Raw genomic sequence first — 26201 nt, 5'->3', positions numbered from 1 at the left:
CACTGATAGTGTTAAATTGTCAGTGCTCTGCATCGCTGCATATGGTCTCTTTCCTTGTGCCTTCTCTGTTTTCACTGATGTACCAAAGTTGTAAACAGTATCTTTCATGTGAAAACACTTTATTGATGTATCTTCTAATAATGCAGGTGAATTATTAGACACATTATTTGATATATACAGATATTTTCTCTGACACCAGTGTGAATCTGTTTCCCAGTGGGACTACTGGAATCTCTGATCTTCCTTGGCCATTTCTTTCTGCAGACACAGCAGCTTGAGTGCACTCAGGAGGTGTCTTACAGCCTTAAAAAATAATCACATTCTGTAGGTGAAAGAGTGTTGTTAATTCATACTGTAAGTACTTATTGAAGAAAAGAGAAATATGTGGCATCAGGGCAACAGTCACTGAAATATTAATGTTGTCCTGAATGTGTCCCATTGATTTTGTTTTGAAGGTCTGGAGTATTCAACTTTGTATGGAGCACAAAGCTCAAGCAGCGCGGTGGAATTAAGACAAATTTTTGAATGTGGTAAGTACAGTTCTCTTCCTTAAAGCACTAGACAGATATTTGTGGTCAGATCACTCTCACTCATATGTGCTGGTTCTCAATAATATACTATTTAAAAGGCATATATAAGTAAAAAAGTTTTCTAACTTTTACACTTGCTACAAAAAGTATTTTTCACTTTTACAAGTTGTATTTTTTCATGGCTCCACTGCACCTTTTTTTCCAAGAGTATTTATTTTAAACTCTTGTCATCTCGCTTGTTCAAAGACTGATGGTCTAGCTGTATAGAAAAAAACAAGATGTTTTGTTCAGAATCAAGGTAAAGATACATTGTTCCTGAAAGGCTGCAGGTCATTATTTTGTAAACAAACGGCCAGTTGTTTGCATACAGTTCTGGGATGCATTTTTTTGGTCCAGTAGGTGGGGTGTCAATAGCAGCCCATTATCTACCAGCTATAGAGTGAAAGAGACAATTGAGTTAATATTGTAGGCTGAGTTCTCAGACAGTAAAATGCAGCTGCACCATTAACACCACATACCCATTCAAGTTTCCTGACATATATTTCCTCTTCTCTTTTGGTATATTTAATTTCTCCTTCAGGCCAGAATGTACTGGTATGGCACCACTGTTTCAGTATGAGAGTAGAAGAATTTGACCATGACTTGACAAGCTGGGGCGCAATGTGTGGTGTGAGCTTTCATTTGTCTAAAAGAGTGCAAAAATACAATGAAAGTATAAAGTAGAAAATGAAAATGGTTGCATATCTTGTTGAAAGCAAACTCACACAGTGATTTAGTCTCCGCATTTTTAATAATTGCAAACATTAACAAAGTTAATAAGAGATGATACTCTGAGTTGTCTGTTTTTTCAAAACAAAAGAGCATCCTGTCCAATGCTGATTGTGGTAGGAGTGAAGTGTATGTGTACAGGGAAAGAAGGTAGGCATGTGGTGCTAGCAGCCTCGTGCTAGCAGTCACATTTTTAGTGTTATATTTTTGGTTTTCAGTCCAGATAAATCCAGATTTTCTGTGGCACCATTACGATTGTATCTCTTAACTTACCTGAATCCTTTCTTAAGTTTCTAAACCGAGCTATACTGTTATGAAAGGTTTATCTGTCTCTTGAGATTAAAAACTCCTGGTTTATATGTATTCTTACTAGTTAGGTTTGAGTAACAGAAACAGAACTTTTCCCTTTAGTAAGAGTGTCTCTTTTGGACTTCTCTTTAAGATAGGATTAGGATCTTCCAAGACAGAGCTGGTGCAGTATGCAGGTGCAGCGATAGAGACCGATCTCATTTCCTCTGCCTTCTCTCTTTGAATTAGCAGAATTCTAACTCAGAGGACAACATCAGCTTTGGTCTCAGAGTTATGAACTTGCATCAGTGTGCTGTTCTGCTAGTGGTTAAAATGCTCTCCATTTTTTAATTGGATAACTGCCTGTTAGCATCAACACAATACTATCTAGGCTCCAAAATCAAAGCTGATTTACATCCTGTCAGGTCAGCAGATGGAAGAATTCAGGTCTATTTATGATATTGCATCGAGAGAGTTGCAGAGTAAGTATATTCTTACTCATGTGTTCATTATAGTAATTTGGGACATTCTTCAGAGAAATACTCAACACTGAAGAAGCGTGATTTAATGTGGCTTATGAAATAAAAAAGTGAACACCAAACTAATAATAAAAGCTATTTCTTTAAGAATTTGTGGAGTCTCTGACACATAATTGCTCTTGCAGAAATCATTCCCACACTACAAGTTTTATATCATCTGCGACATTCAGTTTGCCTTTTCTCTCATGCAAATTCTTTGGTGTCTGATAAGATTTGAGCTCATACTGCACGCTTTTTGTTGGGGAAAACAAAGGACGTGGAGGAGCACTAAGTTTCTTACCATCCCCTCTTGGCTGCCTTATTTCACAGTATTGGTAGACACATTATTTATCTGAGTCCTCTATTTCCCTGTTGCCTGTGTTTAAACTGGACAAATGGATTCAACAGTTATTCTACCAGGGACCTTGCTAGATAGAACGCTGATCAGCATTAATGGCTCTAAATATTTGTATAAAATATGGATCTTTTCGTATTCACTTAGGACTTCACTGTGCCAGAGTTTCATGTTCTAGGATGAACCCTAACCTTGCTTTCACTTACTATGGAGTTCTGTATTTTCCCATTTTTATTTTTGCTGCCAATAATTCTTTCCTCCAACACTAACAAGTAGTCCTTTATATGACACTCCCAAACATTATCCCAAGTCATAACTATCCTGGAAGGATATCAAGTCTTACAAGATAAATCCCAACAGCTGCATAAAACACCAAGAACACAGTTCTGCACGTGAATATTTGTTTCAACTTACTTACATAAATATTTGCAGACTTGGATCCCTGAGATGTTAATCAAACTTTCAGTCATAATAGAAGTAGCTGCCTGTAGAGATGCTGCATTTGACTAAACCTTTGATTATACTTACTTCTTACACAAAATATTTACACGTAAAACACAGACCTGTTAAAAATATTCTGCTGTTCCATAACATTGCCAAGATGCAGCAAGTCACTACTGTTACTCTGAGTTCAGCCCTGAATTGTATGTGACAGAACGCCACACACAGTTGTGGAAACCGTTTGGTTCATCAGATGCCGAAGGACTGGTCATGGTGTTGAAACTCTGTGTGCTCTTCATCTCAAAGATGTTTCTTGGTGTCTTACATTCTTTTGAATTGTTCCCCATGAACCAGATATAAGTTAGCAATTTTGTGTATTTTTTCCACTTTCCAAAGTCTAAAAGCCATGTTGCTCTTTCCCTTTAGATGCCTCCTCATTAGATTTAGAAACATTTGATGTTCACACTTTATCAGATGCTCTCAAGAGGTATATCCTGGACCTGCCGAATCCCATCATTCCAGCAGCTGTTTACAGTGACATGATTTCTGTAGCTCAAGGTATGATTATTGCATTATTTCCAATGTCAAACAAAAAGGCTTTTATTAGAATTCTGAATATCTGGTGATCCAGCTGTCACCTGCAGAACAGCAGAAATTCTACACAACTTGGCAGCATCTCAGAAGCCATAAATATACCTTTACCCCATTCCATGAAAGCTGCTTCAGTTCAGATCTAGACATTATTCTGCATAATTCGGTTACTTATTTAAGTAAATGTAATGTAAAATATAAGGGATAACACAGTTCTCTTCATTTTAGTAACTAGGATAGGATAGTAACTAGTATAGGAATACTATAGAAGAACTGGGGGAAAAAATCAAGGACTTACCTGTATGCAGAAAGCTAATTTTTAACTTTTTATCAGTGCTGACAAAGTAAATGTATTAGAGGTCACGTAGTGCTGTGTTACATTGGGGTTGCAGATTATGAAGTGAGAAATACATGCATGTGAGATTCGTCATCTACAGTGGTCATTTCAAACAAGCACAGCTTACAGGCTTTCAGCACATGGGCCAAGTATTCTGTTATATATCTCAGGACAGGATATTGTTACTGGTAACCTTCAAAGTTAGAACAGCACCTGTGAGACTTATCTAGTGCATCTCAGAATTACCCAATCATGTGTGACGCTAAACACAAGACAGACTTCTACCAGTACACTCTGAACACATTGTGGTTTTTACCAAAATGCATATCTGTTTCCATTTGACTTTTAAATACTTGTTCTTTACTCTTCCCTGAGCATTTCACTTCTTTTAAAAGAAGAAAGAAATCTTTTGGCTCTAATGAAGGACAGAATTTTTTTTTCTGTAAAGTTGGTGTTTCCAAAGGAGTCACATATAGTTTCATTTTATTTGAATGTTCCTGTGCTTGTTTCAAGAACCATTTATCTGTTTGCTTGCAGAAGTGCAGAGCTCAGAGGAATATGCTCAGTTGCTGAAGAAACTGATCAGATCTCCAAATATACCTCCCCAGTATTGGCTCACACTCCAGTATTTGCTCAAACATTTCCTCAGAGTTTGTCAAGCCTCCAGTAAAAATCTCTTGAATGCAAGGTCTCTGGCTGAAATTTTCAGCCCTCTGCTTTTTAAATTCCAGATAGCAAGGTATGTGGGTCTTCTTTACCATATTTTGTACTATATATATGAATTAGTTATATACAAAGTAAGATTAATTAAATAATTTTCTGACCTTATTTCTGATGTGAGGGCATTGTAGTAAATTCTTTCAATTTTTTTAATAATTTAAAATAAACTTTTGTATTTCTTCTAGTTCTTACTGCCTTATTCATCTCTTGCAGCTCTGATAATACAGAACACCACATAAAAATCCTAGAGGTTTTAATCACAAGTGAATGGAATGAGAGACAGCCCGTACCAGGTAAAAATATTTTTAATTTAAAGTTATATGATATCTTAAACATTAAAATTCAACTTAAGGACAGTAAATGCTTGTGCTTTTTCTATTTAAATCAAACTTAATGCAAAACAAAAGTGCACAATTACGGAGCTAAGCAGAATTTGTTTATGTATTATAGTGCTGTGCAATGTTTGTTGTGTTGTATAAGAAATAGTCTTTTTCATTAAAATCATTTTAGTGCCAGTAGTTTGTACAGCCTTAGGACTTTTGTTCTCTTTCAGTTAACAGCAAATAGGACTTTGTGACTTTTTTAAGACCTGTAAACTAATAGAATGTATATCATACAGTAGTGAGGGGTCTTTCTCGAGGTTTTATTGAACTCTCAATTTACTCCCAGGCAAATTTTCTTAGATTTGCTATACCCTATGGAGATATTATTTACATACATGTATTTTTTAATCCAGATATGCAAAAAGTTTATTTATCAATATCAATAACGTTAAAAATATTAAGAGCCCATCCAGGAAAGCTAGATCCTACTTGTATTGCTTCTGTAAGTTAGCATCTAATTAAGTCAAACAAATTTATGCAAAATCCCTGGGTTTGAATCAAGTATTTGGTAGAAGCAAAGCAGAGTTGCTAACTATGTGCAAAGGAAATTATTAATGCAGAAAACTTTACATATCAGCTGACAGCAATTCCTTTCACAGCTTATTAATAGAGAATATCCTAACAAAGGAAAGGGTGAACAAAGCATTAGACACCCTCTATTTTCCCACCTCTGTAGTCAAAGCACAAAATAATGTTCTGGGCAGTAGGATTTGCAGGGTTGCTTAAGAACTGAAGAGCTAGAGCACAGCAGAAATATGCTTTATTTTCTATATTTCAGGTAGGCACATTGTATAATCCTCTTCATCAGCTAATGAAGATTAATTTAAAATGGCTAAAATTTTTGGTTATAATGCTCTGTTTGAAAGGCTTTTCTAGTCTTGCAAGCTCTGTTAGTTAGGAAACTGTCCCTAACATTTTGTGTACATCTGTTTTTAGCATGCTATTTAGTTTTGTTCAGTTTTGGTGAAGTAGTTAAACAGGGATTTCCAGAACTACTGTGTATTTTTATGCCTAATGCTTTGTAACAACTAGAAGAGTCTAAACTTACAGTATTTGTACTATTTTACTAAGAATCAGCAAATAGCTGGTAATTGTTTAAGAATTATTTTCTTTGTCACATGCTACAAGCCTTAAAAAGCAAAATGGATTCTAATAGTCTAATACTAATAGCACTTTTTATAGTTGCACGTTTGCAAATGCTTTGGAGTATGCAAATATATATGTCTAGAAGCACTGGTTGGGAGGTTGCAAAGGTAGGGTCAACAGTTTATTCAGTTTCAAAGCAAGAATTTTATAAGTTGCATTTAAGAGATCACTCAGTTGCATATCTGCCTAAGCTGCTTCATGTGAGGAAAGTATAAAAGTGAAAGGTGTTGATGTTAGAACTGCTAATGAGGACTAGGAATCTAGTAATTTTGAGAGTGTCATTAGGGTGCTTGAAGAAATGCCATTATATCCATCAGATTTATACGATTTGCACTACATTGATAATTATAATTGAACATCTAATTGTTTTTAATATTACTTCTGCATTAATTAATATAGCATAATACACTAGTTTACTTTGACTGTCCTACTAGGATTTTTCATGTGATATTACAAAAATAGAACTCCTTCCCTGTGCATTTCAAAGTCCATCATATCTAGTAAAATGGTTTTTTAGTAGAACATTTGCACATGTACTAATATGCTGGAAAAAACCCTCAAATACAAATTTTCAGGCTTTTTAGTGTCTGGTTAGCTAGTCTCTGCCTTCAGGCCTGTAAAGAATTTAAATTATTTTCAGAAGTTGAATCTTAATAGAAAGTTCTGAGAGTTTACAGGATTAGGCCATGAGTCCATTTCCACACCAATATCATTCAATGGCCTGAACACCTGAAGTGGTCTGTTTTTATTGTTCTCATAGAACTATAAAAAATGCTGTGTGTTTTTCAGAATTGTCATCTTTAAGATTATTGCTTTTAGAGGCCTTATTTTCCATAAAGAGTGTTCAGATAGACTGTAATAAAACAATCCCAATACAATACACCTTATTTGTCATGTAAGTATTTTGAGAATTACAGTCTAAATAGAATTTTACACGTGGAGGATTTGAGAGGTCTTAAGCAGAAAGAATTTTACTGATTGAGAATAACCTCATGACAACTAAGTGATAACAGGAAAGCCAGTGCTGCCAGTTTCATCTCTTTTTCACAGGCTGGAGTGAAATTATTTTTTAATTATTTTTGTTAAGATGAGAACATTCTGCCTAAAACAAGCTGTGCATGACATTCTAGTGGTATCTTATGCAGTATATAAATGAAATGAAATGTGGTGTTAAGAGATAACAGATCTGAATAGCAAGTAGATCTTTGCACAGCTGTGGGGTGTTTTCCTTACCACATCACCCACTAATTACACTTCTTACCTGAAAACACTAGAAAGGAAGCAGCTGGACCTTACATCTTACTGTATTTTAAAATTAAGATCTTAAATTAGGCATCTTCAGATGGACATCTTTCGCCAAGAGTGATGCTTCTTGGATGTTACAACACAAGAAGAAGAGTTACTCCTAGACCGTTACTTGAATTACCACAGAACAGTTGGATTGGGACTTTTTGTCTGTTGTGGTGTTCATCAGCAAACTACAGATTACAGTTTGTGGATTAAAATAGTGCTTAGTCCCACATAAAAGTACTGAAGTTAACAATACCTATTAATAGAATCATATATTTTTGTGTAGCAGATGAAGACAAAATAATGTTGCAGAAAAAATAAGACTGGAAGATATTAGATCAATTTTCTGGTTCTTGTCTCATTCTTCAAGTTTGTCAATAGGAGAAACAAAAGATGGTTTTGGTGGGCAAGGTAGGTGATTTTTGCATCCCAGCTTGATGTACAGCTGCACAGATTTTAAATTAAAGAGTACAGTGAGAAACAAAGTACAAGTCTCTAAATGTGCCATCCAAAACAATATTATTAGAAGAAAATATCTTAATGTTAACAGATTTTCGCAAATAGTGCTGCTCTGGTCTCACAGAATCTCACATATCATACAGACTTGAGAAGGTAAATAGTGGAAAACAGGCTATATTTGGCTATATTTATAGGTATAGAAGACTAGGGTAGTTTTTCAGTTTATTGTCAAGGATCTTAAAGGCTCCTGTTTTTTCTGTCTGGAGGTGGCCTGCCCTGGATGCAGATCCCAAAGCTGCCCACAGTAGGTGCAGCAGGTGCTTGGAGCAACAGGGTCAGTTTAGCACTCATAGCTGTGAAGGCAGGCCACACAGAGAAAGTTGGGAGATAATTTTGGGTGGGGAGTTTAGGGAGACAGGGGTCCTTTCTGGAGCCTGGGTGTGTGAGAGTAATGTCTGTCTTAGGAAGGCAAAGAGGAAGTGGGATGTGGCAAGAGAGCAAGGGGATGTGGGGAGCTCGTAGCATTGCTGGTGAAAAGAAGAGCTACAGCAAAGGAAAGAGCTGCCTTGTATCAATTAATCAAAGCCTCCAATAGCCTGTGTACTGACTAGAGCTGAGCTGCTTTGTCTGGGCTGTCTATCCTAGTTTATCCCTGTTTCCCAGGCTTGTATGTAGGATTGTAAACAACAGCTCAGACTGAAATACTGTAGCCTGAAAAAGCAGTTTTCATTACTCAGAGCATCATAGCTAAGAACGAGTAAGGTAATAAGGCTGCCTTATATGTAACTGCTCATTTGTTGGGCATGAGGTGAAAGTCGTGGCAGCATCACCAAGGTGCAGACACTTTGCTTTTAGTTACAAAAGATATTCACGAGTGGTGGCATAACAGCTAGAGCAGGGAAGTGTAAAGACTAATTCGGTTCCTCCTGGAATTTGATTCCTCCTCAAAGGTACCCGTGTTGCTACAGGCATCAGCCTGAGACCACAGTCCTGTTGGTGCTGTCCTGGGGACATAAACAAATGTGTAGAAATGCTATCCGTTGTCAGAACTTATCTGCAACATGTCAGAGTCTTGGCTGGACTGCCAGCAGCGCCGAGCGTGGTTTGGAGCAGGCAGAAGACTGCGAGTGCCAGGGACAGCGGATCCGGTGCCCACGGCAGGAGGGACCGTGTGCGTCCGTGTCCTACCCAGCAGAGGGCTCCCCGCCTAAACTAATAAAAATCAGGCTTTATCCCTGACCTAATGGAAACCACAATGCTTTGGCTAGCCACCGTACTTTGGAATGCTGTATCTTTGGCTTAAGTTTTGGCACAAGCCAGTGCTTTATGTTTTCCAATACCTAATTGCAAGAATTTGATAATAGTGAAACAATACATACGACGTTATTAGCATTTTTTTACAGATTGTTATGTCTGTGTGCAGGTATTTGTACGTATGTATAAAACACATGGAAGCACGTCAAACCTAACCAATTCTTTTCCTGCTTCCGACATAATTTTTGAGAAAGTTGCTGTGTTAATAGAAGAACATTGTGAGTATGACTGCAAGGAATATTAGGCTGCAAAATAAAATAGGCACCACTCAGGATTTTGAAATTTAAATAAAAATACAAGACAGGGCAATATTTGAAAATACAGGTGTGTGCATGCCAGTATCTTTTTTTGACAAGACACTTGATTCTCTCCTGCAGGATAATTAAGAACTCATTATCTCTGTGTGGGTATCTGTGCTTTTTTAATTGATGAAAAAGTTCAGTGAACCAAGTTTGGGTTGTCTTTTCTCATTTTACTGTATACATCTGTAATGTGGTCCTACAAACCAGGAAATGTTCTCAGCCCCTTCTGTTATTTTAACAGTCAAGAAGTATATCAGCAACAGTCTGAAGCTGAATTAGTTCAGAAACAGAGGTTTCCATCTCCACTTGAAGTAGGCTGTACCTTTATGACTCTGCTGGTTTAAATTATATTTAGAACTGACAATTGTTCAATTATGCAGAGCCAAAAACTAGGGAAGCAAGGGATTATTATAGCTGAATTATTATAGGTGAATTATAGTCAATCAAGTGCAAAACATCAAAAATGTACTGCAGATATTTGGGATTTCATTATTAGGTGGAAGTGGTGTTTCACAGCATAGGAGGATTAAGGTATGTGAAGTATTAAGGAGGCAAAAACTTTTCTATACTATTTGAAGATCTCAAATAAATTCTCAGTATTTTTATTAGAAATTCTCACTGTTTGCAAGAAGTAGGAGAAAAATATTAATCCCCTTCTCTCCTTCTCTTAATGTATCTGCTTTTACTTTGAATTTATTTCCTTGTAGAAGTATAACTGGCAAAAAAAATAACCTCTGCAGGCAGAGGGAAGTAGGCTTTTCAGTTGCTGCTCTATTCCTTTAACAAGTTTGATCTCCACCAATCACTAAGGCAAGGAAAATAGATTTAACCAAAGCTCCCTCTCTGTAAAATTCCTTTTCTCACCTGCCTGCCCAAGAAATGAACAATCCTGATATACTGGAAACCACCATGAATACAGACAGATGTTTTTCCTAATATTTCTAGTATATAGATAATGTAGATAGCAAATTGATGAAAAGTCTCACAGCCTCAGACTAAGGATCTTGAAGGAGCACATCTATTTCTGATTCAGCATGAACATGTACAAGGTGATGCTGTGCTTGCAAGCACTCTATTTTGCTTGCACAGGGCTGCTTCTAGACGTGCAGCTCTTTTCAAGGAAAATTTTTATTCTATTTTTTTTCTGCAGTTAGCCACTTCCTGTATTTGGCTGTTCATGGTGCTTTTCTCATCTTCAATACTGCATGCAGCAGCCAGTGATAGGGACTATTTTAAGGCCTCTTACAATGGTCTTCTCATTTACTTAGCTAAAATGAGAAAGTTAGCCCGCATTGGCCACTTGTTAGCTGATGACAACTTTTACTTTGAATCTGGCTCCCATCCCCCAACTGAAATCCCTGGCTCAGCAAATATTTGAACCTACCCAAGTTAATCATGAAACTGAGATCTTTATCTGAGAGAGACGTGCAAGCTACTGAGGGTGGTGGTTTCTTTTTTTTTTTTTTTTTTTTTTTTAGTTTTTTTCACAGTACTGAAGTCAGGTTCACTTTTTAATGATGAACTAGAGTGAGCAGATACCTTCTGCACAGCACACAGGTTTAAGCAGTTGAGACAGAAGGCTTGGATTTTCTCAGTGCAAGTTACAACTCTTCTAGGGGGTTTTATGGAACATTGGATGGAAAGCAGAGCAGCCTCTTTTTCTTCATTGCTTCAGAGAAGCTACCTAGTCAATGGAGGCTTTAGAGTTTATTTTTAAGCACGATTTTTATAAGAGGAAAACAATACCGGACTGTATTTTCCACTGTTTCACAAGGGCGATCATTTGCGATGCATAATTTACAAAGTAAGTGATTTTGAATTTCTGGTTTTTTTTCATAATCTTGGAAGTATTTTACTGTAATTGATTACCAGGTAGAGCTTTAAGAGTCTTTTAAGATACGTGAATTTAAGTACTTCAGTACCTCTCCAGGTAATAGCCTATGTGCCTTCTCTGTCTTTTCTTGCCTGCAGGCTAGGCTAGTCTGAGCTGAACACTAACCTGATTATACAAGTTTGTTCAGACCTAAATTTGGCCACCAGTGAAACTCTTAAGGAAGTAATTTTTCTAGGGAAGTCTTTATTCAATGGAATAAAAAAATTTACTGATCCCACATGAGACCTAAAAGCAGAAATGCAGTTTTTGTGGGAAATCTGTATAACTTAATTGAAATAATTACCTTGGCAAGATAACTGTTTGGGTAGCAGGTGGGCTAAACCTCTGTGTTCATTGTTTAGACTTGTGTCTGGGGTGATTTTAAGTATCCTATTTCATTTTGGAAATGGAAAGAATCTTTGGAGCAGATCTACCTCAACAGGAACAGGAGAGTCTACTTCAAAATGAAGCTTCTTAATGTACAAAGCAAACTAGCATGCATCTTTTTGTATATGTTGGTACTACAGACATGCTCTTTTATGTTGATGCTTGTCTGAAAGGGATAACCTGCTCAGAGGCACAGACAGTGGCAGAGTGAGAGGGGAGGGCAGGGGCAAAATATTTGGAAATCATATAAATTGTGTTAATTTTTTAAATTAGTATTTGTGAGATACATCATATTTCAGCTGTTCCAGAATTTCTTATGGTGTAAGGCACAGTTAGTTACTACAGCAAGTCTTTGTTGTAGTTATTTTTGGTCTCTGGTTTTCTCCCCCTATAGATTGTAGCAAGTATAAAGCATTCATATTGCTTTACATAGCATTCTTCTCTGAAGTTAATAGCCTATTCTGTCCATGTTTATTCCAAGAAGTCAGAAAGAGTTACAGTCAGTGATGGAGGCAGTTAAGATGGAATATTTCTAAATGGTTGGAAGATGCTGCTGACATAAAGTCAAGGGGCAAAGGGGACACTGACAAGAGACTCTTGCTTTTAAAATTATTTAACTTGATAAATATATCAATGAGAAAAGGGTAGAAAAATTGTGTGAAAAGGCAGACTAAAACTTATTTTATCCTCATAGCCTTTTTAATGTTCAACAAAACCATTTTTTAAGATCTTTCTCACTTATGACTTTCTTCCATTATTTGAGTGAATCAGCTGAGTGTAAGATTACAATATTTGGGGCTTAGATTTCAAAATTAATTAATCTAGATTGATTTGAATTGTGTTTTATAACATAATGATAATAGAGGAAGACATCTCTGCAGTAAGCATGCTTTATATAGTAATATAAACTCTATCAGACCTATATGCCCATAAAAATAGTAGAAATATGCAGCGTTTAAAAATATAATCCATATTTCATTATGTGGATATATACATTTCTCTGTATGTTTGTGTAAAATGCATGTGTAATGGATGTACACACACAGTCATGCTCTTCTCTAATGCATTTCTAATATGTGCAGTAGTTCTAGAATCCTTTTAAATCCTTTTCAATGGCAAACTTCAGGCATTGAAGCAGGAGAATGCACCTGAGATGTGACCGACCTGCTTCTGAAGGGAGCTGCCCTGTGTGTGTGTTGTGTGCGCCTGTGTGTAAGAGCTACGTGCTGCAGCATATCAGCCTTTTGTCATCCTGCCAGCATTGGACTGTACCATGCTGCAAAGTCAGGAAAATGAGCCAGGAACACGGGCAAGGAGAGCCCGCTTGCTCCTTTTTTGTGTAATACCAGCTTTATATTGCAATTCTGCTAAATGTAGATTCTTCCCAAAACTGAAATTGTTTTAAGATTAATGTAGAACAAAATGAGGAAGCAGGAGTGGTTTGGTGGCATTATTTTGACATGATTGGCTGAGGATTATGATGTAATAGGTTACAGTGCAGCCCCTTATAGGTTTTAAAATGAATTCCAAGACACCATTACAAAGACAGCCTGACTCTTTTCTTGTATCTGAGCTTACTCAGTGAAACTCACACAAATGTACAATACTGTATGGAATATGGAAGAACTGGACATAGACTATCCTAAGACAGATATAAATTGTGGCACAGACTTGATGTTTTACATAGAAATGGATCCACCAGGTAAAACTGCAGTCTTATTATAGAAGACTTAATTAATTTTGGTCTTTACTATAGCTGCTGAAAAATTCTTACTGAATATGTAGGATTTCTTTACTTTGTTACTGATATAAATAGTTTTCCTTTTTTCATAAATTAGAATAAAATTGTGAATTAGTGCATGGTTGTAGTAATTAGAATCTTAACATATTAAAATACCTGACTGCTTGATTGAATTTTTACTGAATTGACCTGTTTCTGTTTTGATTTTATTATATCAGATATAGTTTTAGTCCTGCTATTTTATCATGTAAAAATTGTATTTCTTGTATTACTATTTTTGCTCTCTGTGTTCCACACTGTGCCTAAAAGGAGATGCTGTAGTAACACTCACATTTCCTGAAACAGCAATTGCAAATCATTGGCTTGGATTGTTTAAGGAAAAAACATTTCTAAAATCTAGAAATACTAATTGAATGCCTGTTGTAGCATCATTTTTTCATATCACATGAAAGTATTGCACTATCCTGATATTCCTTGCAACTTTAAAAGCATTGTCTTTTGAGCATGGTCATAATATACAGCACAGGAATTATGTACTTACTGGAGAACTGAAAGAGCTGAGTTGATAGTTGATTTTTAATCCTAATTCCAGTGTAGTCCCTCTCGTTACTAAGTCAGTGCTGCAGTATCTTCTCTGGCACCCACTGGTGTACATATGCAGCTTTGACATTGAAATAAAAAGGGGGAGGGGGGGATGTTTTTTAATCAGTCCTGGCATTTGGAACACAATTTATTCTGTAGAATACTAAGATTAACACAGGGGATATTTGGGTCACAGATGGGTTTCTTAAACTGTTGGGCTTGTTTTTTTTATTTTTTTGCAAATCATTGCACAGAATGCTGAGGATCACAAAACCCTGATTCTTCTTCAAATATACTGTATTACTATGGGTTTGCATCTTTTATTACTCAGCTTCTAGGTAAGAAAACAGGAAAATTCCTTTAAGATCATTGCATAGGAGGATAGAAAAAAAGTGGCATGTTTTATTACTTGTGTTCACCCAAAGATGGTGAAACAAGGTAAAAGCAAAACTTCAGATTTTTTTTTCTCAAATGCTTTCTTCACAGGGGCAGGAGTTGAGTATGGTGTAATATTTTCCTTAAATATATTATTGCAAGATAACATAATTTTTTTAAACAGTACAACTTCATTTTTGAATTATTTTGTTTTCAAATTTCTTAATTCCTATAGTGTCTTTTAAACACTGTTAATGATGGACAACTCTATTTGGCAACCAGTTTTTTTTTTTTAACGCACTCATAGAATTATAAAATTTATGTTAAAATGTGTCATTTCAAGGAATATATGGTCATGTTTTCAGTAAGTTACAACTTTTCCCCCCTTTCATTTGCAGCACTGCCTCCTAAGCCACCGAAACCTAATAGCGTAACTAACAATAGCATGAATAACAACATGTCATTACAAGACGCGGAATGGTACTGGGGGGATATCTCAAGGTAAATCACCTCAAGACACGTATTTCTTATGTTTGGCTTTGTGCTATTCTTGCTGTGCTATTCTGTGTATATGTATTATGCTCTGAGTGTAGAAAATTCACAGTAGTAAAAGCAATTTTATGATAGTTTCCACCACAAACATATTACGTTGGTTTTATTCCAAATATGACTAAAAAGATGCTGGCAGTCACTTAGAATGTAGTATGTGAAATGACTGTTCTGTCACTTTAAGACTTATATGAAATGCTAGCATGAAAAGATAGCACTAAGAAAGAATTTTGTTCTGGTCTTTCATTCAGAACTTCAGCTGTAGGCTGAAGCCTATAATAGCCAGCAAGTCAGACTAACAAGTGACATATATAAGCAATATTTTTGTCTGTACTATATATAGGTATACTAGACCAGCACTGTCTGCTCCAGTTGCATAGGCTTGTATGAACAAGCAGAAAGAGCTTTGCATGAATAATAATTTTGTCCAGTAGTGAGAGCACAGAGTATGCCATTTTTCATCCCACTTGTTCTCTAACAATTTTAAATAAGGTATTACGTAGTTGTATTAATATGGAGACACAGAAGGCTTCTAAAACACACTTATTTCAAAACATTTGAATTTTAATTTAGGGCACTGTGGAAGAATAAGTGTGTGAGAACTAATTTAAATGATTGGTTACTTTTGCTTTCATTTTAGAGAAGAAGTAAATGAGAAGCTTCGAGACACAGCTGATGGTACCTTTTTGGTACGAGATGCTTCAACCAAAATGCATGGGGACTACACACTCACACTGAGGTAAGACTAGTTACACTGGGTCTGTAATACTTGACAGTAAAATGCAATAACTGCACTTAATGCAGAGTATTCTTCAGGAAATAGTACTTGAAGCATGCCTAACTTTTCAATATACTTTATTTGCAGGAAAGGAGGAAATAACAAATTAATCAAAATTTTTCACCGAGATGGAAAATATGGCTTTTCTGACCCATTAACGTTCAACTCTGTGGTCGAGCTAATAAACCACTACCGGAATGAATCCCTAGCCCAGTATAATCCTAAACTGGATGTAAAATTACTCTATCCAGTATCTAAGTACCAGCAGGTAATTTGGTTTATTTTCTTTATGTTTTACTTAAATACAGAGAAATTGTTGCAGAACTTGCAGAACATGAACTTCAGCTCTGTTAATGTTTGAAAAAATTAAGTGAGTACAAAACTTGATATTTTTGTTTGAAACCAACTCCAAACAAAAAAGCAAAATTTTACATGCTTTTCATGTAAATATTTAAAACTTTAAATACTGCAGACACACTGTGAGGAAATAAACATTGTAATTATTAACCCACTCAATGGTGAAATATGTAATTTTCAGTATAAAGCTAAACACTTGCAATGCAAAATTCCTTTTTGTCATTAATTTCTCATTTACATATTATGCATTTAGTGTATCTCCATATTGGTGAAAGAGGAATCACATTTCCATGTAATTATCTAAGCATTTTAAAGCAGTTTTATCCAGAAAAGCTGTGCAATATAATTGTCTCCTAACAGAATGTCTTTCTTCCTGCTTATCATTCCAGGATCAAGTTGTAAAAGAGGATAACATTGAAGCAGTAGGAAAGAAATTACATGAATATAATACCCAGTTCCAAGAAAAAAGCAGAGAATATGACAGGCTCTATGAAGACTACACAAGAACATCTCAGGTGAGGTAGATTTGAACCAAAGGGAGAATGGCAGACTTTGCAGATTTTAAATATTTTTGTGAATTCATACTGTCATCTTCCTACTCCTCTCTTCCACCACCACTGCATTGCCCTGATGTGCTTGCTCAGAATAGTGCAATTGCTTACTCATGTTTGAACAGCCACCACCTGTAAACTAAGCCACCCTCTGCCCAAGTCTGACAGCTCCACCAAAAACAAGCACATAACTGTCTTGATTTACCATCTGTATACTGACCTCATCAAGCTGAATTACAGTTTTCAAGGCACATTTGCAGGGAAGTATTGCATTTTATTATGAGTTTTTGAAGGGTTTGGTTTACCTATGCAGGATAAAGAGATGACGTGTGTAGACAAAATGCAGGAATGAAAAGTTGCGTCTTTCAGCTTAATCAATTTTTAGCCATGCCTTGAAGTGCTCTGAATCAGTCCAGTTTTACTGCTTCTTAAAGTGTGCAGAAAATATGCCTAAAAAGAATTGAAGAAAATTGGAGAATTGCTGCCAACTTGAACTAATGACTTAAGACTTGGCTACCAGCTAGGTATGTAGGGGCAGGAGGGTAAACTAGGTAATCTCCTGAGACCTGTCAAGGCCACCCTTATTTCAGAAAGCCAGCTGTGCCTCTAATGACTTAAGTTCGTGCAAAGGGCAAAGTGCACTGCCATAAGATTCTAAGCATTAATTTATTTATACAAAGCAAAGATTGTAACTGATTTTTTTTTAGCAGTTCTATTTCTTGAGAAACCTCATCATAGAAATCTTATCATGGTAGCCTTTTGCACAGGCCTGTTGTCTCTATGCCATGAAGTTCAACAGACAGAATACATTTTGGTAAAGGGATATTGAAAAGATATTCTACAATACACTGAAGTGTTTCTGTGATACAAGCCAATAAATCTTCCCCTTTATCTGATAACAACTATAATAACAATTATTTTATTTTCAGGAAATTCAAATGAAAAGAACAGCCATTGAGGCATTTAATGAAACTATAAAAATATTTGAAGAGCAGTGCCAAACACAAGAAAGATACAGTAAGGAATACATTGAAAAATTTAAAAGGGAAGGAAATGACAAAGAAATACAAAGGTCAGTATTTGATTTTGCATATGAAATTGTATGATTTTGGAAAAAACAAACAATGTCAAGTATAGGTCTGCCTAAAACTGAAGCAAGATGACAAGCTTGAAATTGTTCAGTTGTAAGCAAAGAAGCCTCAAATAGGGTAGATGTGAACTGGCAAAATCTATAACTACATCTAGAGAAATAATCTGTTCTCTTAGGTGTCTACACCTCTAAATAGCAGACTATAAAGTTATAAATAAGAAATCAGAGTGTAACCTAACATATTGTTCCATCTAGAATAATGCACAACTATGAAAAACTGAAGTCTCGGATAAGTGAAATTGTGGACAGCAGGCGTAGATTAGAAGAAGACTTAAAAAAGCAAGCAGCTGAATACAGAGAGATAGACAAGCGTATGAACAGCATTAAGCCAGACCTCATACAGCTGAGGAAGACAAGAGATCAGTACTTGATGTGAGTACCAAGAATTAACAAATTTTAAGTTGTTTGGTTCTTTAATGGTATCCAACTTTTATGACTAAAAATTAATTTCATTTGCATTTATCGTCCAGGTGGCTGACTCAAAAAGGCGTTCGGCAAAAGAAGCTAAATGAATGGCTTGGAAATGAAAATGCAGAAGAGTAAGTATTGAAAGATTTAGATATTTCTGGTGTTTCAAATGACCTGAATGCAAAGTGAGATAATGCATATTTAAATCTTGGACCAGACACAGGAAATCTCAAGCCTAGGTCTTCTGTAACAATGCACACTGTTAAGACATGAGAGCCTACATAATGCCTGTATTAGAAAGGATGCTGTCTCACCCTCTACTCTCCTTTCTTCAGTGAAGTGCATAATCAAGTTACTGTAACAAGGCACTGAAATGTAACGTGTCTTTTTTCTTACCAGCAAAATTAAGTTCATAAGCTATTAGTATCTTAGAGAGATGTCATACAGCTGGATAAATTTTTCAGAAGGTCTCTTAGTCATGAGCAGGCTTTTTCCAAATCTCAGCTGTGAGTACCATTATGTTATCTAGTATAGGGGCACCCACATCATTGTGTCACATTGTTATTGAAGATGATAAATTTCTATGTGCTGAGGAATAACCTCTGGTTTTGTGGTCTGTTTTATTTTTCTGGAAAATGGCAGGGTAGTATTCTGTTATTTTAAACAGTGTAGTTTACTGTAGGTTCTGACAGAGGCTAGGCTGATGAATACATTTAATTTCTTTCCGGGGAAAAAAGGCAAGAAGTGCTTGGGTAGTGTAAACACAGACCAAATTTAAACAAAAGCAAGACACAGAATAATATCTGAAGCACAGTAACAGTGAAAAATGAACAAATAGAAAAATCAAAATTGTCTCAGTAGTATTTGTATCAACATTTTCTCCCTATGTAGTTTCTTGTGCATCCCTTTTATGCTGCCTGGTTGAATATACAATGAAAGCAGCAGACTGACAATGACTGTAGTGCATTCTGCCTTGCATTCTGGCCTTGTCCACATTTATTTTAATTTGTATTGGTTTATTGAGTCTCCTGCTGTTATTCTGGAAATTGTGCTCATCGCTGTGGTAGAAGCAGGAGATAAAAATGACATACACATTTTAAAGCTGTGTTGTTTTCTCAGTCTTAGCACAATTCAAAGATGAGATGTAAAATACGTAGGCACCTGTTCCCACTAATGTTCCTATCACTTAAACAGTAGACAAAGAACACTCTGTGGGTTTAGTGTAGCATCAAAATAGTAAGTGAAACTGTTTAAAAAAAAATCTTAATTTTCTCTCACTATGATACCCCTTGCTGACAAGTCTGGTAACTGCTGAAAAATTAAACTTTTAAAATATGACTTTCCTTCTGAAGTTGTTTTGCAGAAAAACATCTCCCAATATAATAAGCAGGATGAAAAACAAGAATTGCTTTCTCTGGATGCTGGTTAAAACCAGCAGAGCCACTATTGAATGTATGTGAATGTCGTGCAGGTCAAAAGAATGATGGGATAAGGGACCTGGAGATAGTGTTATCTGAAACAAAAGAACCCTTTTCTCTTTATGAAAAATAGAATTCTGTGTGCAGTTGCTGATTTCTGTAGACTACTTTGAGAATCTTCAGAAAAGCAGAACCATGGATGAGTGAGAAGTCATCTTTTCTTAGACCAAGGAATACTAATTAAAAGCCTATTACAGAGAGAATAAATGCATTAGCCTAACACAGGCATATTGCAAGCTGAGCAGGAGAGGCAGGGCCAAGCAGTACAGGCTGTTATGGGATCGGGGAGCTCTGGAACTGCAGAATTCCAATGTGATATTCACACAGCTGAAACAGATGCTTCTTTTTTCATGGTGGGCTTTAGTTCAGACGATTCTCTGTAACTCTGAATCAGCTTTATAGTTGGTGGCTGATTTAGTAGAGAAGCATGTATTGCATGCTATTTTCATAATCTGCTTATAAGGAGGGAGAGAGAGAGAGAAAGCACTCTACTATTGCACCTTTTTCACAAAGCCATTCGCCTATAAATAATTAATCTGTCTCCCTGTGCAACTGTTCAGAGATTCTCCAAGCAGCAGCTGTAGTTGATACATTGCATGATTTTTCACTGCTGACCAAGTGTTCTGATCTTTGGAAATGAAGCTGACTCAGAGGGTACTGATTTTGTTGGGCTTTCTATTTACCAAAACAGTGAGAAATGGCAGAAGTACTGAAGTGCTCACAGCATATTCTGAAAAATAACACATCATCTTTTTATATTCTTCGTAAAATTTATGTGAGTGATTTTCAAAGAAACAAGAAACAAAGCTTATATTTTACTTTTATCCAGTGGTTTAAAGAGTGCAGTATTACGTGGTTTAAATCTCTAGTTTTAGCAAGGAGGCATCCTGTAATATGGAATAAAGACTACTTAATTAGTGGATTTTGTTCTGTGTTTCACAAACACATTTTTTCTTTCCGACAGCCAATACTCTATGGTAGAAGATGATGAGGACTTGCCCCATCATGATGAGAGAACATGGAATGTGGGAAATATCAACAGAAGCCAAGCCGAAAATCTGCTACGGGGAAAACGAGATGGAACATTCCTTGTTCGAGAGAGCAGCAAACAAGGCTGCTATGCCTGCTCTGTTGTGTATGTAGCCTAACTTGTGAATGATATAACCAACATGTGAGGGGCTACCTTCAGTTGGGGACAAATAGACATTTGCATGTGCACAATTCCTCTTGGACCTTTATGCTCAGAAGCAGGTCGAGCAGTCCTGAGGCCATTCTTATTGCTGCTCCATTTCCTACATGGCTCCAACCTGTGCGACTTCCACAGAGGAGTCTCACTCAGAATGAGAAACCAAAACGTGTACATTTCTTTCTGTGCAGCTGCTAAGTCCTGCCTATCTCCTGCTAGGATGACGTTCACAAATTTGGACTAAATAGATTTTTATCATTACCCTACTGCAGAGGAATTCTGTGTACTGACTAGCATCTTATGATGCCTTGCTAATACCTTATTTTCTATCTTAATTTTACTGTATTCGCAAACTGAAAACTGGTTGTTTTTGTCTTTTTTTTAGGGTGGATGGTGAAGTAAAGCACTGTGTGATAAACAAAACACCTACTGGGTATGGATTTGCAGAGCCATACAACTTGTACAACTCGCTCAAAGAACTGGTGCTACATTACCAACACACGTCACTTGTGCAGCACAATGACTCTCTCAATGTCACACTAGCCTACCCAGTATATGCACAGCAGAGGCGATGAAGATCTTAATACTCGGGGTTGTTTGTTTTTTTTTTAATGAAATTATTTGGCAACATTGAGGCCTCTGGAGAGAAAAGGCTCCTTTCAGCTTTACTCAAGAATTTGCAGTATCAAAGCTATCTGTCTTCAGATGGGACTAGAGATTTCCTTCACAACTGCAGTGGGAGAGATCACAGCGTTATGCTGTGAATATACGTTTGTAATCTGAAGTACTTTTTTTTTTTTTTTTTTGTAATTACAAAAGAAAAACACAAGAGAAAAATCCAAACCTGATCTCCCTGCAGGGACATAGAGGCCTTTAAGCATGGTGCTTGTTTACGACCACTTCTGAAGCTTTACCAGCTAGAACATTGGATTATCCAGACACAAGGTATATGAGATCTGTGTCATTCAGTTATTGGAATTTCGTGGTCACAACTGACTTGGAATGGTGTTGCTGCACTCAGTGGATCCAGACATACAGAATTGTGGTTCTATTTTGGTTTCTGGTGAATGATATGTAGCAGAGTGGCACTTTCATTTCTAAGGGACACTTTAAAAGGACTTCAGTTACAGTATGTTGTTCAGAGTAATTTTAATAGTGAAGTGCCAGGAAGTGTTTTGTTTAGATGATTAAAAATCCTGTTTAAGGAATATATTTAAGACTGAAGAAAACAGGATTTTCAATGGCATACAGTGTATAATAATGTACATAGTACTGGATGACTAACTGTCATTGATGGAAACTGTCAATACCAAACTGCTTTGTTTTTTCCTTTTCTGTTCGCTGAAAGCTGAACTTTTAGACTATGCTATGCAATACTGGATTTTCTTTAGGCTGTAGTCTTCTCTCAAGCATATCTACGGATTAAGCTTGTTTTTCTTACTTTTTTGTCTTCTTTTTTTCTTTCTTTTGCCTAAGGATATTTTTTTGGTTATTTTTTGTTAATAATTTTCTTGGTGTTTTTTGTTTTTGTTTTTTTGCTTGTTTCGGTTTTTTAATTCTGTTTTGTTTTGTTTTGTTTTAATGTACAGGGAGCCAGCAAGAGTTGGCTTGAGAATTAAAACTATGAAATATTTTACAATTTTCACTATATAGAATATTGAGCTACTAGCTCAAAGTTTAAAAAGTTAGTAAATTTTTTTTGACTAAATATTTTGTTGGGCAGTGCCTGATAAGCTTCAAAGCTGCTTAATTCAATAAAAAATATATGAACATTACAAAATATCACTGAGTCCAACAATACTGTTTCAGAGATATCTTTAGAATACGGTACCATGCTACATTTGCTTCTTGAAGCATTTTGAACTTCTATCATGATTGTCTTTATATGTGGAAGACAAGAAAAATAGCATATCCTTCTTTGATAGTGACTGCAGAAAAAAATGGGGATATTTTGCTACTGCAGTGTAGAGTGTAGGTAGTTTGGATCTCAGAATGAATCCACCTTCACAGTAAATAAATGACTTCTTGACCTCCTGTGACAGAATTTTTGTCAGCCTGTAAAGGTATTTTCATTTCACATGAAGGAAGTTTCTCTAATCTGTTGCCTAGGTTTGTTTTTTGTATTAGTATCGTGGAAAAAAAAGTTTCCACCTCTACTGAGAATATTTGGATATAATATAGAACTAATTAAGACTTGAAAAAGATTAGGCTACAATATGTATTTTCAAAAGTCTGTAGGCTGAGGCAGTATCAAAGTGAACGCTTCCATAATTTTAGGGCACCAGAGACTTGCAAAATCATTGTTCAGTTAAAGGAAACAAATACATAAATCTCACTGAAAAAGAGTTACCCATAATCCTGGGATGGTTCACTGTCAATGGTTTGCAATGGTTATTTATTGTCCTGACCACTGAGGAAATGCACACGTTGCAAATCAATAAAGTAATGAAATTCAGAGAAATCACAGAAAATATTTAAGTGAACGTGTGAAATTATTCTCCCCCCAAGATGCAAAAGATAAGATTCATTACTAGTAAAGAGAGTTGCACACACAATCAAAAGACTGAGATCCATGGAGTTCTCTCATAATAGCTGGTTAGAGATCCTTGTTTTTTATTTCAAAGTACGTAATGCTTTATAAGCTATTGGAAATAATAATAAGAAATTTGCCAGTCTCCAATAATCTTTGTATTATCTTTTCTTTTTTACATTGTCATTGTTACTTCAGTTCTGAGGCTGTAAGGCTCAGATTTTATTTTGAGTTTGTGGTCTTTTCTTTCTTTTTTTTTTTTTTTTTGGTGGGTTGTCTTTGCTTTCCTATAGGTGTATTTTCTTACTAGAATTTATATCAGAAACAAGATTCAACAAATATTGTTTCATGATAGTCATCACTTAGAAAATAATTCTGAATATTTTTCCTGAATAGAAGTTTAGTCTTCATGCCTTCCCTTCCTCATTCCACACTTTTTTCAGGCCTGTAGGACCATGTGAATCTGATACTGATATACTGATAACTGGTATATATGAAAAACACCAACAATTACTCTAGCACGCCAGTTATACTACTGGGCTTGAAGTTACAGATTAGTTCAATATACAGCAGTTTAACACTTATAGCAATCCAAGATACTCTTTGGATATATATTAATTTCTGAATGTTAAATATTTTAAGAGTAAAATCGCATTTTTTTTCTGTAGGCAAAATATATGTAATATGAATTGATGTTTCACGTAGCATTTGTCAAGAAATTTTATCATAGTTAAAGCATTTGGATCTAATTTTCCTCATATTAAGAAAACCCCTGCTATGTCAGTGGGCCATATCCTTAGCATGCTCAGCCCAGTATGGAATATAATTCGTTCCTGTGTGCTGTGCAACTTCTCTTTGTGTGTGGCTGTAGCAGAAAAAAAAAATAGTGTATGTGCAGATTTGACACTTGCTTTTCTTGCACAAGCAACAATGAGAAATAACCACTATTGTTGTAAGGATGAGTGCTTAGGGCTTCTTAAGGGGATGTTCTGCCTACACAGGGTCTGTGCAATTTGCAGGGATCATTTACGCCCTCAAATTGGCATGAGTGGGTTTTCTTTGGTACTTACATATTGTGTGGCCTCTGCATTTCTCTCCCTCCTTAATGCACAGAGCTAAGTCCTGCCAAAGGCCCTATTCACTGCAGAGTTGTTTGTCTTTAATGTACCATGTTGTTCACTCCAGTTTTGATTTGATCTCAGACTACTATATACAGAAAAAAAAGCATGGGGATATAACAGAAGAAACACAGTGTTTTTCTGTATTTCTATTGATGCATAGTTTTTTTCTTCTAATATAACTCATGGACAGGCTTTATTCTGTTACTTTTTTCTTTTTTTGTTTTGTTTTGTTTTGGAAACTTTTTGTTTTATTTTAAATCCCTGAGTTATGCTGCACTGCAGCATCAGTTTTACAAGGCCTTTGAAAGGCATGAGACATAGCAAAGAGAACCAAAACTCACAAGCAAAATTAAGAGTTTCTGATTTACTTAAGTTGAAATATGAATTTGCAAGCTGGGGATGCGTGTCTGTGCATACTTGTACACACTTGCTGTGTTTATGTATGAACAGTTCCCAATACAGATGCATTTTCACAGAACATGATCATTTTGCTGAGTTTAATAAGTGATATCATTAACTTTGTTTAAAGACGCACACATGCACACTAGACCTTTGTGGGTGCAGCATGTTTCCAGATACAGTTAAACTGAGTTTCTGTGTTGTTGGATAGTTTCTTTAAAAAAAAAAAAAAAAAAAAAAGGAAAAAAAAAAGCTTGTCTGTATGGTTCCGTTATCTTGTCAAGCAATCTGTAAAACCAAATCTTCAGATTTTCTATTTGGTGTCAACTGTTCTGTAGTGACAAAATGGCTTCGTCTTGTAATTGGCAATGAAATAATGCTTGGGAAAACATTCAGATGCTTCTAATGGGGAAAACTGCCGATTTTCACACAGTGCTTTTGCTATGCATGGTATTAAGTTGGGAAAGTGAATCCTGATTCTGTTTTTTTCAGGGTCACTTTAGAAATGGGCAGCTCAAAGCATAATGCCTCCGTTGGGACAAGGTTACAAAGTGCAACATTTTATGTAGAATCATGTGCTGTCTACTGCAGTTGAGACTCAGCTGTAGGAGTTGGTAAGGTTACATCGCACTTGTCCTGATGAGATTGCATTAGCTGCCCAAGATGCTGCTATTTTTTTTCGTAATTCTTGTTTTTGGAAAATCAAGCTCTGTTCTGTTACATGTCTTTTAAACATTAAGATTACTTTGTTTTAAAATTGTCTTGAGGAGGTGGAGGATAAAGCAGATTGTAAATTGCCTTTACAAGGCAACAGTGAAAACATGCCTCCTTAAAATTTTGTTCAAGCTGTAGAGTTGATGGAGCTGTGTCTTGTTTTTGAGTTGCTTTAAAAATTGTAATAAGTCTTCAAGCAGAATAAAGGTTGTTTTGAAACTGCAGTTCAGTTGTTGAGGTTTCAATAAGGATTGTGATGTCTATTTTCCAGCATCCTTGCCTAACTCTTCTTATCTCTATGTGGCCTTCCTTGAAAATGATATCCAAATGCTCTTATTATTAGGGAAACTAGGGAGCAAATAGTTTCAGCTGACTCATAGCCATTTTGTGTCTTGAACTGAATTAGGTAGTTGAGTAGCTCCAAAATAATCTCATGTCAAACAGTGACAAAACGACAGTTTTGCTCATCTCATACTATACTGTACAAAAACAGTACAATACTCATGATCTGTTATCTGCCTCTTGCAGTGCAGAAGTGCAGATAAAGTTATGCAGTTTCTTCTGAAAAGAGTGTGAGTTT

General features: G+C 36.0%; 1 protein-coding gene across 4 annotated transcripts in view; it reads left to right on the top strand.

Annotated features, from left to right (window-relative positions):
• PIK3R1 (phosphoinositide-3-kinase regulatory subunit 1) overlaps positions 1-25845 on the top strand; it is a 60147-nt gene extending 34302 nt beyond the window's left edge. For 2 of the 4 annotated variants that reach the window (XM_014881390.2, XM_088157044.1), the window contains exons 4-16: positions 456-530; positions 3327-3458; positions 4366-4567; positions 4762-4841; positions 14799-14901; positions 15590-15688; positions 15815-15995; positions 16474-16599; positions 17565-17707; positions 17981-18157; positions 18256-18324; positions 20636-20806; positions 21243-25845. In XM_014881390.2, coding sequence (XP_014736876.1) covers positions 456-530; positions 3327-3458; positions 4366-4567; positions 4762-4841; positions 14799-14901; positions 15590-15688; positions 15815-15995; positions 16474-16599; positions 17565-17707; positions 17981-18157; positions 18256-18324; positions 20636-20806; positions 21243-21432 — 1748 coding nt within the window. In that variant the 3' untranslated portion in view covers positions 21433-25845. Of the gene's footprint in view, positions 1-455; positions 531-3326; positions 3459-4365; positions 4568-4761; positions 4842-10952; positions 11247-12960; positions 13405-14798; positions 14902-15589; positions 15689-15814; positions 15996-16473; positions 16600-17564; positions 17708-17980; positions 18158-18255; positions 18325-20635; positions 20807-21242 lie in introns of those variants that run through there. The other 2 variants (XM_014881394.2, XM_014881393.2) reach the window with 2 other exon arrangements.
• The last annotated feature ends 356 nt before the right edge of the window (positions 25846-26201 follow it).

Source organism: Sturnus vulgaris, chromosome Z, assembly GCF_052056855.1.
Source record: "Sturnus vulgaris isolate bStuVul1 chromosome Z, bStuVul1.hap1, whole genome shotgun sequence".
NCBI lineage: Eukaryota > Metazoa > Chordata > Aves > Passeriformes > Sturnidae > Sturnus > Sturnus vulgaris.
The sequence above is the reverse complement of the archived record's forward strand: the minus strand, read 5'-3'. Positions and strand labels throughout refer to the sequence as shown.